The sequence below is a fragment of the Clupea harengus genome, chromosome 7, assembly GCF_900700415.2.
Source record: "Clupea harengus chromosome 7, Ch_v2.0.2, whole genome shotgun sequence".
NCBI classification, from domain to species: Eukaryota; Metazoa; Chordata; class Actinopteri; order Clupeiformes; family Clupeidae; genus Clupea; species Clupea harengus.
In genome coordinates this window covers 1090322-1103319 of record NC_045158.1, presented here as the reverse complement: position 1 = coordinate 1103319, position 12998 = coordinate 1090322, and the positions used below count along the sequence as shown (strand labels likewise).

The 12998-nt window shown below is 40.5% G+C and overlaps 1 protein-coding gene across 1 annotated transcript; it reads left to right on the top strand.

The window, feature by feature from the left end:
• Window positions 1-8620: 8620 nt before the first annotated feature.
• Window positions 8621-12230, top strand: ppiaa (peptidylprolyl isomerase Aa (cyclophilin A)). Its single transcript, XM_031570072.2, has 5 exons — window positions 8621-8790; window positions 10547-10577; window positions 10666-10754; window positions 11603-11775; window positions 11858-12230. The coding sequence occupies exons 1-5, from the start codon at window positions 8722-8724 to the stop codon at window positions 11988-11990; spliced, it is 495 nt and encodes a 164-aa protein (XP_031425932.1). The 5' UTR covers window positions 8621-8721; the 3' UTR covers window positions 11991-12230.
• Window positions 12231-12998: the final 768 nt, after the last annotated feature.

Sequence of the window (12998 nt, the reverse complement as noted above, 5' to 3'; positions counted from 1 at the left end):
TAAACACACAACTGACTTTTTAACCGAACTTTAACACCATGTCAAATACCATGTTAATAGTTGCAAGCTATAACTAAATAAACTAAGCGTTAGGTTAGCTTGGTAGTCAAATTATTGACTTCTTGGCTTGGCTGTTTATTTCACATGGGGTTTAATTTTGACAACACGTCACTTACCTTGGACGTCTGTTGCTCATGTCAAGAAGTGGCTGCACTTACTGGCCGTAACAAATATACAAAACAATATAGCACATCGATGCAGTAGCCTAGAAATGCTAAGCCTCTGCACACTTCCTCGTATGCCTCATGCAAAATGTTCTTGAAATTACTTCCCGATTTTTGTTTTAACAACAATTAGAGAACTAAATCTCATGTTCAAATTCCTTTATTTAAGAAATGTTTTTCAGAGAAATAGAAAACCTTGGTGACAGAAATTATTACCAAAATGTTTCAAATGAATGTCTTCGATACAAATCTATTTACGTTGTGGAATAGGCTTTGACAGTGACACACTAACTGCTCTGACATTGAAATGATGTAGCCTACTGAGAGCTGAGGACACATTACAGCATCAGTAGAGCTATCAATAAATATATTTTACATTGATTAACAGGTGTAAAGGAGGAGATGGAGAGAAAACCACAATGCCCCAGTTATGACAAGCAAGTTTAATATGACACAGTAGCTCATGATAATATCCCTGACTATGGCCTCTGCTGCTGTGCAGACAAAAACACCAGTTACTGTCTGTTGCCACTGCAATGGAAACACAACGTCCCAAAGGCATCGGCCAAGATGACTCTCCTGAGTGCATATGTCACTGTAGATTCCTAGTGAATCAAAAATTTGAATTTGACTTCAGGCCATTAACATAGTTGTACTACTAATACAACTATGTGCTTTCCAGTGATGACGCCACAACGTGTGTGTGTCTATGGGGAGAGCGTGAAACGCTGCATTGTCCTGTAAAGAAAAGAAAAGAAAAGAAAAACTGTGAACTTTACAAAAACAATAAAGGATACTGTTAGGTTACCAGAACAGAGAGTTGAAATTGAAACTACTTAAAGTGGAACGCTGTCTGTGATCTGCAGCAATCACTGCAATGCGTGTATTCACAATCTGCAAGAAAAAAGGAATGCCCATGCTATAATATTTTTTTTAATTATTCATTTTGGTGTGAGAAATCAAATGTCAAGTGATGGCAGGAAGATAGGTGCCAGTTTACAGATGGAGGATTTCTGTATGCTGAAGTTGTTCATTGAGGCCTGATCTGTTCAATTCTGCAGACCTGTGAAAACAGACAAAATGAACAAAGCACTTGTTTGAGAAGTCTTTGTTTCAAAAACCTGTCATGAAAATAAGCTGAAAGAAATGGGTTGATATAACATGACCAAGTATTTATAGCTGAAAGTAGTGCAGTCCAATACACAAGTCCTGCAATGAACCTTTGCTTTATGAAGGTTATAATATTCTGCATTAGTTTAAACTAATTTAGAGAGCTGTTGATTAAAACTGTATGTTCATTATAAAGGCTGCAGTTTGTAGTGCTGTTGAAATGTATTGCGTTGTGCTGACAAGTGTTTCTATTATTTCAACCACTGCATGCCAATCAGTGGGGCTGGGCTAAATAACAGATACATATTTGTGTTTAATTCAATACAGTTTAACAGCACCACAAACGACATCCCCTGAGATGATTATACAGTTGAATCGCCACCTCTCTTAAGCAACGGAGTGTATTTTTACATTGTATTATCCACAAGCATATTTAATATTGCACTGTAGCAAAGACTCAAATCTAGTACTTAGGTAACATCATAAGGGGAGTTCTAATAACATAGACAATGAACATTGATATAGCTGTAGTGATATAGCTGTAGTGTCATTAGGAGGCACAACATCATTTATCATAGCTATGCAGATGATACCCAGCTACTGTATATATTTCTGTAACACCCAACTACAGCTTTATTTATTGCTTGGTAAATTGCATTGCTGATATGCAGTCAAAACTTTCTCCAGCTCAACCAAGATAAAACAGAGGCATTAGTCATTGGTGAAAAAGCCGAAAGAGGGAAACGATCTGCACATTTAAAAACACTAGCACTTAACACCAAGCACCAGGCCAGGAACCTAGGTGTCATATTTGACTCAGATCTAAATATTTTTTATCACCTAAGAAACATTGCTAAGGTGCAACCGTTTCTCTCTCAGGCTGATAATGCCCATTGAATTGGCAGTTGCAAAATGCATTGTCATATTGCATGACCAATTTGTACACTGAATTGCCAGTTGCAAAATTTCAGTAGCATTTTCACACAGACGTTCAACAACCATGATGAAATACTGTGTTACATTTTTAAAGGACTTCATTCTGTTGTCACATTGACTGCAAGAAAGAAAAGAAATTAAATGACAAGATGATTGAAAAAAAGTAAAATATAAATCCCCTTCAAGTTTTACTTACATCATCAGTCAGCCAGTTGAAGTCTGTCTCTATTTTAGGCGCGCAACCATCATTTTATGATAAAAACGCATAGCCTGCGTTTGACAGAAGGCCATAGCCTGCGTTTGACAGAAGGCCATAGCCTGCGTTTGACAGAAGGCCATAGCCTGCGTTTGACAGGGGCAAGAAAAAACTCCCTGTTAACCAGGAAGAAACCTTAAACAGAACCACAGCACATAAGGGGGGGGGGGGGCATCTGCTGGAGGCCACCGAAAATATGAGGCAGGCAGATAATTCATACATAGAATCAAACTAGGGCAGCATCCCACAGTGAGGATAGTCTAGACAAGGAGGGGAGGAAAGAAGCAAAGTGATAGAGTTCGGCTGCCAGTATGCGTAGATGTACTGGATGGTGATGAGGAACAACTATCATCTGCAAATCGAATAAGAATCGTAAAATGATGAGGAAATGAAGAAAGGGAATATCATAGGGTACACCTTTCTTACACTTTTTTATTAGTCCAATATTGTTCAAGGTAGATTATAAAATGAACACTTTTATGCAACCTGCAACAAAGACTTTAGACACTACATTTGAGGTCTTTAGACACTACATTTGAGGTCTATCCAATCATCCAATCATAATAAGCTTTAGGTACAAGTTTTTGTAATTGTTTAGATTCTAAATTTCTAAAAATGGTTTACAACTCTTTGATTAGGGTGATAGGTGATAAACAACTAATCAACTAGGTGATAGTCAATGATATGATCTGATATGATTAACTTGCAATGAGTATTATCCACCTTACTGCATGACGGTAAACCTGCTAGCCTATCAGTGTATCGACTGAAAAAGGAGATGACTGGGCCTAAACCCGGTGGCACACATTGGTCATAATGATTTAAAAATCAGCGCAACCACAGAAATATATTTCATAGCTGCAGCTTTCACTCACTAACCTCGCAAATTTGATCGATGCTCTCAACAAAGTACAAAGAGATATGTGAACATAGTATATAGCCTCCACACAAGTGGGCATCTAGTATAGCTATAAATTACTTCCTTATTCAGTTTGTTTTTTTGTTCAATCATCAGTAACCCGGTTGTTCGTTTCATCATTAGTATTATTATCATTGTTGTTGTTTAATAGAACCACTCATCGACCCAAGCCTATTATAGGCTCATAATAATGAAGGCGATCTGCAGCGTTGACTGGATGCACTTCAGACTGCAGGAAAACATCTGATTTGTTCCCCTTACATGTGGCAGAGATCTGATTGGTTCCCCTTACATGTGGCACAGATCTGATTGGTTCCCCTTACATGTGGCACAGATCTGATTGGTTCCCCTTACATGTGGCAGAGATCTGATTGGTTCCCCTTACATGTGGCACAGATCTGATTGGTTCCCCTTACATGTGGCACAGATCTGATTGGTTCCCCTTACATGTGGCACAGATCTGATTGGTTCCCCTTACATGTGGCACAGATCTGATTGGTTCCCCCTACATGTGGCACAGATCTGATTGGTTCCCCTTACATGTGGCACAGATCTGATTGGTTCCCCCTACATGTGGCACAGATCTGATTGGTTCCCCTTACATGTGGCACAGATCTGATTTTATGGTGGCAGTCTGAACAGGAAACCCTGAGAAATGCTAACCCTGTTCAAAACTATTTTCCAAAGGGAATAACAAAACTCCTGTAGGGAAAAGAAGGAAAAAGGATTGGTACCACCATGTTACCATATATAATATATCTAAAAACCAAAAATGTAGTCCCCGAAACTCCAGTACTGATTTCAACATGCGCATGTAAAGAGGAAAAAAATCCACATCTAATCAACAGAATTATCCATCTTATGCATGAATTATTCAGACTATCGGCTCTCACGGCGTCCTGTTCATTCCCTTCCCATCGATTCCCAATTCCCATTGGAATCAGGTACATAGAAATGGAAGGGAACCCGATTCCTGTCCACATGTCAGTGTCCATGGACCCCTGGTTCTTTGGACAGTATTATTTCATAATTCTGGAGTCCATAATGTAAGTATAATTGTTTGTTTTACTCTTGGTTTCGCAGTTTCCCCATCAGCATCAATCTGAGGGGGCGTATTCCGGGGGGAAATGACGTCAATGTATACCCTCTATACATTCTAATACCTGTCAGCAGTGTTACTAGGATGTCATCTTTGGGTGGGCATCTGGATTATTTGGCTGGGCAACAGCACAAATGTTGTTTATCCTAAATAGGGTGTGTGTGTAAACAAGGGTGCAGTTGCATTTTCAGAAGTTGGGAAGGGGGGTACAATTACAGCATCCAATTTTAGTAGGGCACAGAAAATAATGAACCTCTGAACATTCTGATTTTATGATGAGCATTTGTATTATGAACTAGAGGGGAAAACTTCTGAGCAAATGTAGGTTTGGATCTTCAGTAGGCTACAGTGGGATACCTGTGTGATGAACATTTGAATGATGAACTAGGATAGTTTGCTGCATTTGTAAAAACGTATAGATTCAATTTGATTTTTCATGAATTTCTTTCCTATATAACTCCTGTTTCAGTGTAATATGTTTCAACACAATCTCATGGGTAATCGGTAATATACTCTATTTGAGAAACCACTACAACCTTCAGAATGTCAAAAGAGCATTTTAGTGATTTACTTCATAATTGAGTTCTTCTTCTAACATTCTTCAGTGTCACCTGTAATCCTATTTCCATATTTCCGGTCTTATGCTAATGTATGTGTATGTATGTATGTATGCCTATGGTTTGGATTTCATTATTTGTATTGTTATTATTAGTAGTAGTAGTAGTAGTATAGCAATCAATGTTATTTTCTGTATAATCTATATTGTCGATTGGCTGAATGTTGTTCTATTGTGTATTATGCATTTTGGTTTTTCTTTTCAAATAAGCTTTGTACTATACCATACCATACCTATAACTATGTGATTTAACTTTTCATAAAATCTTCCCTGTAGTGATTGACACCCTCTAAGTAAACCTTCACATTAAGATGTTGTTGGCTGTTAGTTCAATGTCTTTATTGAAATAATTTACTACTGCTACCATACAATATGATTTTTTCAGCTAAATATCTCCTTTAGTTTCAAACTCTTATCTTGTGAACGGCAACCTTCAGATACCAAACACACACTCGTCTGAGAGCCAGCTGCACATTGAGACTAGTGTTATATATTTCTATTTGTAGTTGTGGCAAAAATTAGGCTTTGTAAAACACTAAAACTGTCAATCAGACGTACCTGTTGCATGGATGCTTGGTGAGTATTTACAGAGAACGTTTTGATATGATATTGTTATGCCCTGTATATTTCATAATCCATAAATAAATGTTATTTCAAAAAATGTAAAGAGGTCTGCTGTAAGCCAGTGCCATTTACTTGCTAACTTTCATTTACTTAAATGTTTGCTAACCTGAGCTGCTAAGCAGCATAGATTGCAAGTAACTTCTGATAAAATCAACATTTATAGCTAACATGAAAAGTTCCAGTCCTGTTCTTCTGTTTATGGGTCTATATGGCTGCTGCATGTTCAACTCCCATACGGGTGTACCCAGAGTCCCCCATGGACCAGGGCCGAAGGATCGCCCCCTGCCCTGGGGGTCCCCACCCATCACCTATTACTGTGTGTCCAGCCAGCTCCACCAGGCTCAAGACGGCTCACCCCAGGATTAAGGCCCACTTGGTGTAGCTGAGCGTGCAGTCTCAGGGTTAACTTGCTGTCACATCAAAATGGCACTGAATATGACTGTAATATTCATCTGACAAAAGGCCTAAAATAATTGAAATAGGTTACAAACTAGATTCTAGTTTACTTCATAATTTAAGTGCAATAAAACTTCCTCTTCTCTCTTCCACACTCTCTCTCTCTCCACACTGGCCACCTGACCTTTCCAACCATACCCCAAGATAACAATCCCTCACACGAGCCTATGCAGCCTCATGATTCAGGGCCCTGTGTGCAGCGGTTTTGCATCCTGACTGTATCAGCAGGGGCGCCAAACAGCGGTGTCTGCGGGGGGTCTTCTTTATGTAAGTGCAGAAGAATAGCTCTGTCACAGATCGGGCCGGCTCCTGAGCCAGGGTTTTCTGTTGTTTTGCTTACTGACCTGTGTGTGAAAGAAGACACATATTATTTAAACTTAAATATTTTGGGTCAGAATCTGTTGTTCAGTTTGGGCACTCATGCACTCCCCTAGTAACCAGGGCTTTGGATGGCACCAGGCTTTGTTCCATCACCCACGTTACCGAGCCGTTATTTTAAAGGTTTCTGGTAATCATGTCGAGACCATTTCATTTTTGTGCCCTCGATAATGCTCACATACCCCTTGTTTTAAGCCTCCCCTGGCTGGCTATGTCAACACAGTCCTCAAGTCACACGCCCTGAGGAGAGTATGGATCTCTTCAATGTTCCTCCTGAATACCTGGACCTTCGCCAGGTGTTTAGCAAGGCTCGAGCCTCTTCTTTACCTCCTCATCACCCTTATGATTGTGCCATAGATCTGCCTCCCCAGGCTGTGAGGGTGAAGAACCGTTTCCTCTGGACCCTGCTGGGGATCAGACGCAAACTGTCTTGATAAGGCCTCAGGCTTGGTATTCTTGGAACTGGTCTGAAAGAAAGCACAAAAATAAATGATAAATGATTTCTGGGATTTGCACATTTTTCCTGGAGATTCATTTGAGGCTACAGCGGGATTGCTGCCCTCTCACGGGCCTCACCTCCTCTAAGCATCCATTTGTCTGGAACAGTGAGGTGAACAACTGCTCCGGTCCTAAGCATCCCTGACTGGTCTGCCTAGTTTATGTTGGAGGTTGACACTCCAGACTTTTGAGAGGGAGTGGTCGTCTCCCAGAGGGCTTCCCAGGACAATAGAGTGCATGCTTGTGCATTTTTCTCTCATCATTTGACACCAACGAAGAGAAATTACAGGATTGGAGACCAGGAGTGTCTGGCTGTCGAGCTGGCCATAGAAGAATGGAGTCATTGGTTATAGGGATCGGAGCCTCTTTCATTCTGTGGACTGACCACAGGAACCTTGACTATCTCAAGTCGACCAAGCGTCTCAACTCATGTGATGATGATGCCCACCATTCTGTGTAAGTGTGCTGGGTCTTCCGTCCGCTGTAGCGGGGGTACTGGCCTTTGGTGCTCAACCCGCCACTGGACTTCAACCGACTGACTTAGAAAGTCTGGCTCAATGTGGGACCCCTGTACTTCTTCTTCCTTTCTTCTCTGGTAGGCTTTCAGAGAACCTTCCTCTCTCCATCCACAAATAAATCTGGTATTTACAGTTGGCCTACTGTGCCACAGCCGACACATACATTTGATCTGTTTTACAACCTTTCAATAGTGTAGGCTATTCTAATCCCCTCGATTCGGCTTCAAAACGTACCCTTAGCCTCACAATAATACTGCAATTGCAGTAGGTTGCAGTTTAAACAGCCTTTTTAAAGGCTATTGTAATCTCTTCTGTCTGTTTGCAGTAGCCTATATCCTAATCTTTAATCTTGCCATCTCTTTTCTCTTCCTTCTGAGCTCACCCTTGAGCCAACACGGGTTTCTTATTGTGCAATATACAAAGTTATTTGATCTCTGGTTTCTGAGCTATTGTTACTACTGTTCCCCACCTGCTCTGGTTTGTGGTCTTTGGTGTTTTGTAATTGAAGCATTCTGTAATGGGCCTCATTTATCAATGCTTCCATGTTTGAAAGTTGCCCATATTGCCAAATGTTTCATGATTCATTCTCTTCTAATTTTAAATAGAAATGAGTTTGAGTGTACATTTACAAAAGCTCTCTGTACATAATTGATCAATTAGACTCATTGTTTTAAATAATGTCCTATCATCTCCAGCTCTCTGAGGCCCCCCTGTGGGCCCTGGTCCCCTTGTTGAGAACCACTGCTTTAATTGAACTTAGAACATTTAAAATGCTACATGCATCGTCATATTGGGGGGGGATAATTCCATCGAGTTAACGGAGAGTGACGCAATGCTGTACACACGACTCTGGCTGATCTGATTGGTTATTAAAATGTCGGTCATTGGAAAAAACGAATGGATGCGGCTCATTTGAAACACATTACCTGTAAATGACATTCAAGAGCTGTCATTGGTGAGACTAGTCTGGACGACGCCCCATTCTCTTTCTTATTTCACTGACGCCTTTTGTCTGTCTTTCACGATTCCCAAATTTCTGGAAGGCCCACGCGGTGCACTTGTTTCAACAGTTTTAGTCTTGTAAAAGATGGCAAACCCCAAAGTTTTCTTTGACCTAACGGCTGGTGGCAAGCCAGTTGGCAGAGTAATAATGGAGGTAAGTTGTAGACTGTGATTTCAGATGAGTGATTCTTAATTGCGTAATACAAACCGATGCTGGCTGGAGGATTAGCTTTGCTAATGAAATGTTGGGTCTAATGTTAGCTCTTCGGGCTATTTTACGTTATCCGCAAACGTACTCCACTTGGCCAGTAACGTAGTCATGTATGTTCTTGTGTAACCATAGATTGTATATGACTTCGGTGTAATTTAGCTTTTGCACGCAGTGTTTTACCAAGCAGGCACCTTGGTGTGGCAAATCGCACGCGCAGCTTAAAAGTACGGAAACGTGGTTGGACAAGCTAGCTAACGGGCTCTGCGGCATTTGATAACTGTCTAACGTTGACTAGTGTCTCTAGCCTCCTAATTTTATATTCTGAAATGGGTAGTTCGAGTATTTAAATGATTGTAATTGATGTTACATTTGTATATCATACATTACTACACTGAGGTTAGACCTCGTCTTGCTCTGCTCCTTTTTCCGGCAACACAATGAATGAATGAAAGACTGACCAGTAACGTTAGCTACTGTGTTATTGCCCTGTTTATGTGGGATTGACTCACCACACCATTCTCTTCAAATCAGTTGAGGTCGGCAAATGATCGGATATAATGCTATGTATGTATGCTTGTTTTGTAATATTTTCTGGAAGTTGCGAGTGATGGGCGACTTGAAACCTAAAGGCGGAAAGTGCCCTGAAAGTACCAGAGAATTTGTAATGGGACGAGTACTTCCACACTCACACTTCCGGGTTTCCAAGGGAGCGCTCGCGAGTCCAAAAGGAATGGGGGGGGGGGGGTCTATGCAGCGTTCACCCTAAATGATTAACGAGTATCATTTTTTCCCCCTGGAATTTTTTAATTCTTTTTAAGACATATCGCACCATACAAATAAAAACAGTACAGCTTTCAATTTTTAAGGCTGTTTAGGTTTAAAGATTTAGTGATGCTGGTGACATCACTGAACCACTTTACCGCATGCGCTACACTCTGGTGACAAGCCAAGTCGTCCATGGCTCTGAGCAAGTTCAACGTGCTGAAATAACCGCATAGTTGTGTTTTAACTTGCTGTTGATGAAACATGCCAGAGGTTCAGGCAGCGTCTGCTTGCTTGCAAGCTAACGATAATGATAAATCAAATGCGTTATTGCATTGGTTCTGTGTAGTTCACTTGTTGTTGGATACATAGACATTGATTGTCTGAGGTGTCCATGCCATGAAATCTCATTGTAGGTATACCATTCATGTAGAGCAGTTTTTGCTAGATGGAGCTATTGAAAATATTAGCTCCATTGCGAAATGCAGAACCCCAGGGTTTGCATAAAGCATTTTTATTTAGTGGTTTGCTTAACTAAATAGCCTTAACTTTGGTAGATGAGCTCAGAGAAATGTCCTATTTATTTGTCAGTCAAGTAGGCCAACATTAGCAATGACGGTTATGCAAAATAGGAGTCTGACCATCAACAGTTATGTATGCATGTAGCCTATTTATGTTTTAGCCTATTAGTTGAATATTAAGGACAAACTTGGTCTGTAATATCTCTTATAAAAGGAATATTTTGATGCAAACACCCAGTGCACTCAAAGCATTGAACACCATCAAAGTTTCAAAACAATGTGTTTTATTTATTTCAATTCTTGTTGTCGGGCTCATAAATAAACCTTACTTTGTTATAGAAGTATATATGTTAAAATGTGTACCTTTTTGTATTCTGCACTAAGTGTGTAATCACAAGATGTTTTTCTTTCCGTAGCTAAGAGCTGATGTTGTCCCCAAAACAGCAGGTAGATTTGCCTTTCATTTGCAACTGTCATTTTTCAAGTTCAAGCATGCATTGTTGCTGATCCCCTCCTGTTTTGGCCAAACGTGTAGAGAACTTCAGGCAGCTGTGCACAGGAGCGCCTGGATTTGGCTACAAGGGATCAACCTTCCATCGTGTCATCCCAGACTTCATGTGCCAGGTGAGCTACATGGCCTTCTGGATTGAAAGGTGTACATAATCACTTGGGAAATGACATGGTCACTTGATTATGAAATGGGCAACTCTCTACCAGCAGTGATGCAAGTCATTCTAAGGGAATGATTTGCTTAAACCACCTTTTCAAATTGTCAGCTTGTGAAAATATGCTAAGTGGTAGATGCTTACCTTGTGAGATTATCAAGAAAATGGTGGTGTATTGTACATTTACATTTACATTTAGTCATTTAGCAGACGCTTTTATCCAAAGCGACTTACAATGTATACACATTTTACATTTACACTGATGGCACACTGCACATCAGGAGCAATTAGGGGTTCAGTGTCTTGCTCAAGGACGCTTCGACAGGGAATCGAACTAGCAACCTTTTGATTACTAAACGACTTCTCTACCTCCTATACCACTGTCGCCCCACTATACCACTGTCGCCCCACTAGGGGTACTTGTTAAATGGCCAATTTAACACCAAATCTTTTTTTTTTTTTTTTTTTTGGTAAAGCAGCAATGATGTGTTTTTGAATCAAACTAGCAACTTACCCGTTTAAAGGGCTTGCAAAAACCAGCAACAGCCAAGTTGGCACTGATAAAAACTTGCAAGAAAGGTAACTGGTGTCTTGGTATTGCAGTTGGAAATGTGCAGAACTGCTTAGTACATAGCGTGGACAGCTAGTGGGGAGGACCGGGGTGTTTTATCGGTCTTTCAGGTGGCCATACAGCATCAAAATTTATTTTCTGACGCCAAAACCTGTTGCCTGTAAAAAACATGCCTCAAAGAGTTTCACATTTCTGTGTAGTGTTGCTTTAATGAAGATCTGTCTTGATTTCTCCAGGGTGGTGACTTCACAAACCACAACGGAACCGGTGGAAAGTCGATCTATGGGAACAAATTTGCAGATGAGAACTTCACCCTGAAGCACACAGGTCCTGGAATTCTTTCCATGGCCAATGCTGGGCCCAACACCAATGGCTCCCAGTTCTTCGTCTGCACTGATGAAACCACCTGGTGAGTGTCCCCCTTTTTTTAATGTAACCAAAAATGTTGTGTCTTACCTTCCCATGACACTGTCTTGTGTTCTGCTTGACAGGCTGGATGGGAAACATGTTGTGTTTGGAAGTGTTGTGGAGGGCCTGGATGTTATAAGGAAAGTGGAGGGTTACGGCTCCAAGAGTGGCAAAACCAGTGCCAAGATAGTCGTCGCAGACTGTGGCCAGTTGTAGACTCAACATTGTCTACAATCTAGTCTTGAAAACGTCCCTCCAATACCCCCGGTCAAAAGTGTTACATTCTGAACATTGAGAGTTGTGTATGGTGGTTTTTTGTTTTGTTTGTTTTTTCATTAAATGTGTGAAAATCCCTTTCCACAACCTTTCTCTGTTTGGAATTTCCTTTTTGATGTCATATCTGATCAGTCCAATGGCATCTCACTTGTGAAAATAAAGTATAACAATATCTCCAAATCTGTCAGTTTTGTACTTTTTAAGTTGATGTAGATGTCTGAAGGTGACACCCCCCCCCTTAGAATTCTTTGTTCTACGCTATACACTGCAGGTACAAATGTGAAGCCTACAATAACCAATGGAGCAAACAAAATTGCAATTTTCAAAAATCACTATTGGGGAAGGCAGTCCAATGAAAATACAGCATGGTAACTGAATGTGCAGATCTACTGACAGCTGAAGTTTCTGGAACAGCAAAGACCACCTGTTCTGGATTTGGTGGTAACACAAGTCTGAACCATGCAATTGTGTTTTTATATGGTCTTTCATGGTCGTCTTGAAAATACCAGAGTTACTGCCAATAAAGAGGTGTCAAAGTTAACAAATTACTGCAAATATGTTTTGTGTGAGTGCACTGAAAAGTGCTTAATTACCCATTGAAAATGAAAGGGATGTTATCTCTAGCAATATGCTGAGGATCTGCTTTTTGGCCGGTTCAGAGGTGTTTAACTCTGAAACGGTGGAAGGTGGCTAGTACATGAGACGCTATGTAAAATCACAAGGAAGCGTTGATCACCACAAACTACGTAAGCAAGTTGATTGAAATTAGACTGCTGTAGCACAAGCCAGTAAAGAAATCTTGTTTGTATACGACTCGATTTGGTTTCTAATTAAACAACCCATATAAGTTGCATTGCAACCAACTAGTAGTTAACACTTGTGATGAGTGGACTTGAGGTGGCTCTCTTGTACCATAAAGAGTGAGTACGAACACATGCAGTCTAAATG

Bases quoted from the DNA above. Each gene is read 5' to 3' on its own strand.
- ppiaa (XM_031570072.2), top strand. From the start codon at position 8,722: ATGGCAAACCCCAAAGTTTTCTTTGACCTAACGGCTGGTGGCAAGCCA. The intron at 8,791-10,546 runs GTAAGTTGTAGA...TTCTTTCCGTAG, and splicing joins TTGGCAGAGTAATAATGGAG to CTAAGAGCTGATGTTGTCCC. The intron at 10,755-11,602 runs GTGAGCTACATG...TGATTTCTCCAG, and splicing joins TCCCAGACTTCATGTGCCAG to GGTGGTGACTTCACAAACCA.